Below are 5,009 nucleotides of genomic sequence, written 5' to 3'. Positions count from 1 at the left end.
TACACACTTCACTTATATTCCACAGAACTCTGTTCAACTTATTTTGTCTGTAATACATAACAGACAAAATTAATTTAGATCAAATGTTTGGGGGAAATTTCCAATTTCCAAAATTATTCCTGATATTGGAATATTGAATATTTTACTTTCTGAAAATATTTATGTTTTCCAAACTAAATTCTTATGCAGTTAACTGCTGCTTCTTAAGAGAAAGGAGAGAGTCATAGGATAATTTGTACATTAGAAATGGTAAACGGAAACTCTTTAAAAATTGGGAGTAATCCTTAGTAATTTAATAACATGGATAAATTAAAGATGCTTTTTAAAAATAAGGAGACATTCTACATTATTAAGAGATAAAAATGTTGAGCTGATGACTTCACTGCTTTCAAATGCTTAAAGGGCTATTACTGGGAGATTCCTAACTATTATCCTTCATAGGAACAGAGCTAGAGAAAAAAAAAAAAAAAAAAAAAAATATATATATATATATATATATATATATATACTTACCTTGAAATTGGAAAGACTTCACTTTGACACCAAGAAAAGGGTTTTAATGGAAAAACTAAAAATTATAATGATAATGCTTACTGAGCACCTACCGTGTGTCAGTCTCTGTTTTGAGCCCCATGAGGTAGGTACTATTATTATTACAGATGAACTTGGACTTGAACCCAAGGAGTCCAACACTGTGTTCAGGCTCTTATCCGGTATGATAAACCACCCCTGTTAAAAGTGAACTCATATTAGAACACCCCTCCCTCCTGAGAAAAGCCATTGCCTTTCCATCAGCAGAGAACTTCAAAATAGGATGGACATTAGTCAGATGAAATTCATAGTCCTGACACATTTGATGGTGTCAGTCTTCTGATCCTATTCAAACACCAGTCACTTTCTTACTATTTTTCTTTTTGAAAAAAAGAAAATCTCTTACCTTTATCTGTTCTCTGAAATGTCCAACAGGGTACTTTTAAATATTTTGCAACATTAAATAAACATCCTCCTGAGTAATACAGACAAATGTCCAATGACACATGTCATAGGGAAACATAAGACCCTTTTGTCCCCTTTTTAATCTTTGGGGATTTGTTTTAATAATTCATGGAGATGTTAACCTTTCAGGTGGATTTGAGAATCCTTTTTATTTAATACAATTTTGTTTGTGTTCTCAAAACCAAGGACATTGAAGTATTTATTCCCTGCTGAATAGGGCATTGTGTACATGTGTCTTTGTTGTCTCTGAAAATACCTCTTAACCTTCATACATCTCAGGGTTCTAGCATGTGGGCTTGTTACATAATGTTCCCTCTGGAAGAGATCCATGTGACGTGCTCTGGCAGGAATGCTACTATCACAATATCCCCATTTTCTTTACCTTCTGGTTCCCCTCACATCATCATTTCCATGATGCTCCTTTGGTGGAGTCTATAGAGAAGGCAAGATGTAATCCATCTTTGTAATAGGAGATAGGACCTGAAATGGCAAGGTCTTCACCTGAGAAATCATGAAGTATCTTAGCGGCAGACCTGGAGCTCCAATCCACATCTTCTGATTGTACTAGAGAGTTAAGAGCAATGGTTTCAACTGGAGAGACTTTGCTACATCTCCCCAGTGTACATTTGGAATTGTCCAGAGACATTTCTGGTTGTCACAAATAGGACAGGAGGTGGTGCTACTGACATCTAGCTGGGAGAAGCCAGGGATGCTGCTAAACAGCCTACAATGCACAGGACAGCTGCTGGAACAAAGAATTATCCAGCCCAAAATGTCAATGGTGCCACTGTTGAGAAACTCTGTTTTAGAGTAACGAAAATTGGATTTGAACCCTGCTTTGCCTCTTATTTTGTGACCTTGGGCAGTGGCTTTATTTTTCAGAGTCTGCCTTCTCATCTGCAGACAACCGCCACCATAAACAAACCAACAAAACCCCCACTTTCCAGGCTGGTTGTGAGAGACCAACTCACAAGAGCACTAAACAGAGAAGGCTGAGCACACTGTAGGCTCAAGAAACAAAAATCACTGCCCACCCCATGGAGTTCAGTTATATGACAAAATGGAAGCCGAGAGTGCGAGAAAGACAATGTCGCTGAGATGAAAAAGAAGGCTCCCTAGCTTCCTATCCACTTTCGTAGGGTAAAGAGCAAAAGAGACGGAGAGGGGCGCAAGAGAATTGAGCAGCATTGAGGGTGTACTAGGAGGGGAACGGAGGAGATGCTGAGACCGGAAGTAGAAAGCAGTGGGAGGGCTGTATGGGTGAGAGAGAGCTCAGCAGTGACTTGGAAGTGAATTTGAGAGATATTTAGGAGGAATCAGAAGAACTTGGTGAGCAATTTTAAAAGCGTCATGAGAGAGGCATCTAGGATGATTATGATTTCTGACCTGGGTGCTTGGGCGTTAGTGATGCTGTTTAACCACATAAGGAAATCAAAGGGCAGAGCAGATAGTACATTGAACTACAGACATATCAAGCTTGAGATACCTGTAGGATATTTAGATAATAGCCAGTGAGATCTGGAAGTCTGGGGAGAAGCCTAAGATTTGAGAAACAAGAACGTGAAAGCAGTAGTTGAATCTGTAGGAATGCATGAGGTTTTGCAGGGAGAGCATATGGACGGAGAAAAGAGCAGAGAACAGAGCTGTTCAGGGCTGGGCGAAGACAACTAAGACGGTACAGTCAAGAGGATCAGAATAACAGAAAGAGCGGGGAGAATGGTATGGAAACCAAGGCTGAAAGAGTTTCAAAAACACAAGTGCAGGCAACAGTATCAAATGCCACAGGAAAATTAAAGGAGATTTGAAGTGTCCAGAACACTTGGTAATTGAGAGGTAGTTGAAGTTGAGAAGAAAAATGCTGAGAAGAAAAACTAGACTCAGTGAGTTGATGAGTAAATAATACTTGAGGAAGTAGAAATAAGGGATAGGGATAGAGGTTGTCAGAAAGAGAAGCTATGAAGATTCCCCCACTAAAAATGGACAACACTTCAGCACGTTTATACACTGAGAGGAAGGGGGCAGTTGAGGGTGAAGATACAGAATTCAGAGCAGGGGAAATGGGTAAATCAAGGATAGGATTAGAGCTGGAATGATCATTTTGAGGTGAGAAGAAACCAACCCTCTCCCTCCAAACTGGGTAAAGAAGGTAAGCTGGGCACCAATGTAAGTAGATCTGGAGGGATGAGGGAGCATGAGTTTGAGGGAGTTCATAGTGGAGAGCCTCACTTCTCACTATCAAATTGTAGGCAAGCAGCTGGGATGAGATATGGGACACAGGAGGTGGTAGGGACAGGGAATAACCTTTAAGGATTAGGGACGGGCACTGACAAATTAGAGAAAGTGAGTAGAGACTACAACTTTAAGGTGTGGAATCCAAAAATTAATACACAGAAATAGACTCACAGACATAGAAAACAAACTTATGGTTACCAAAAAGGAAAAGGGTGGGAAGGGATAAATTAGGGGTTTGAGATTAACAGACACACACAACCATATATAAAATAGATTAGCAACAAGGATTTACTGTAGAACACAGGGAACTATAGTCAGTATCTTGTAATAACCTATAATGGAAAGTAACCTGAAATAAATAATATAGGAATCACTTTGCTGTACACCTGAAACTAACACAATATTGTAAATCTACTATACTTCAACAAAAAAAAAAACATTAAAAAAAGAGAAGCTGGCATGTGAGGGATATCTCAAGGTACCAAGGTCCCCTTGGGATTCATATCTAATTCTTTCTAGATCAGCCATAGAGCCCAACCATCCTTAGAGAGAAGCAATAAAGTAGAAGGATTTGTCTGGGAATGGGTTAGTGTGTGTGGGATGACAAACCAAATTCCAAATTTAACTGGGCATGGGCTCATTTACGTCCTGTGGACCAGCTGTGTCATCTCCTTGTATGAAAGTGAGCGTATCCTATGGGATTCTTAGAGAGCCCTGAACATCCAGGGTTGTAATAATGCAAAAAGTCAAGTTTATCTTCCATAATTCCATAATCTGCAAGTAAGACAGTAGAAATGATCAATGGAATAGAAGTAAATGAATCATGATGAAACTGTTTTCTTTTGCAGAATATTGTCTTCTTTTGAATCTAAGTCATGAGTTGGATGTTCCTCAGAGACCTCCTGAGTGGAGTAAATAAATACTCCACTGGGATCGGGCGGACCTGGCTGGCTGTCATGTTCATCTTCCGTTTGATGGTCTACATGGTGGCGGCGGAGCATACATGGAAAGATGAGCAGAAAGAGTTTGAGTGCAATGTTAGACAGCCTGGTTGTGAAAATGTGTGTTTTGACTACTTCTTCCCCATCTCCCAGGTCAGACTTTGGGCCTTACAACTGATCGTGGTCTCCACGCCTTCACTTCTGGTGGTTCTACATGTAGCCTATTGTGAGGGTAGAGAGAAAAGGCACAGGAAGAAACTCTATGTCAGCCCAGGCACCATGGATGGGGGCCTGTGGTACACTTACCTTATCAGCCTCATTGTTAAAACTGGTTTTGAAATTGGCTTCCTGGTTTTATTTTACAAGCTCTATGGTGGCTTTAGTGTTCCCTACTTTATGAAGTGTGATTTGAAGCCTTGTCCCAACACTGTGGACTGCTTTGTCTCCAAACCCACGGAGAAAACGATTTTCATCCTCTTCTTGGTCATTACCTCATGCCTGTGCATTGTGTTGAATTTCACTGAACTGAGTTTTTTGGTCCTCAAGTGTTTTATTAAGTGCTGTCTCCAAAAATACTCTAAAAAACTCAAGTCCTCAGTGTGTGAGTGCCACGACCTCAGATATGTTAAATATGGTGAGATGGGGGCCCCACCCTTGCTCCAGAAGCACCATTTAGACTCAGCCATGAGCACAGCCCAGGGAGGGGAAACAAAGGTACTCTGTGGCACACAAGAGGCTTAAAGCAAACCCGCATCCCTCTGAAGTAGACATAGGCTTCCTTGGAAAACGAAGGGTGTCAGCCTTAATGTCCCTTGGGAGGAATTTTTTAAATTTTCGATA

At 40.4% G+C, this 5,009-nt stretch overlaps 1 protein-coding gene across 1 annotated transcript; it reads left to right on the top strand.

The window, feature by feature from the left end:
• Nucleotides 1-4,103: 4,103 nt before the first annotated feature.
• On the top strand, nt 4,104-4,774 carry GJB7 (gap junction protein beta 7; the record flags this gene model as incomplete). The annotated part of the gene is given in 2 exon segments (XM_079716286.1): nt 4,104-4,752; nt 4,755-4,774. Coding segments are annotated over 2 exon segments (669 nt in total).
• Between the last annotated feature and the right edge of the window lie 235 nt (nt 4,775-5,009).

This window comes from Hyperoodon ampullatus (genome assembly GCF_949752795.1).
Source record: "Hyperoodon ampullatus genome assembly, chromosome: 12".
NCBI lineage: Eukaryota > Metazoa > Chordata > Mammalia > Artiodactyla > Ziphiidae > Hyperoodon > Hyperoodon ampullatus.
Note: the sequence above shows the minus strand (reverse complement) of the source record. Positions and strands in the feature narration are given on the sequence as shown.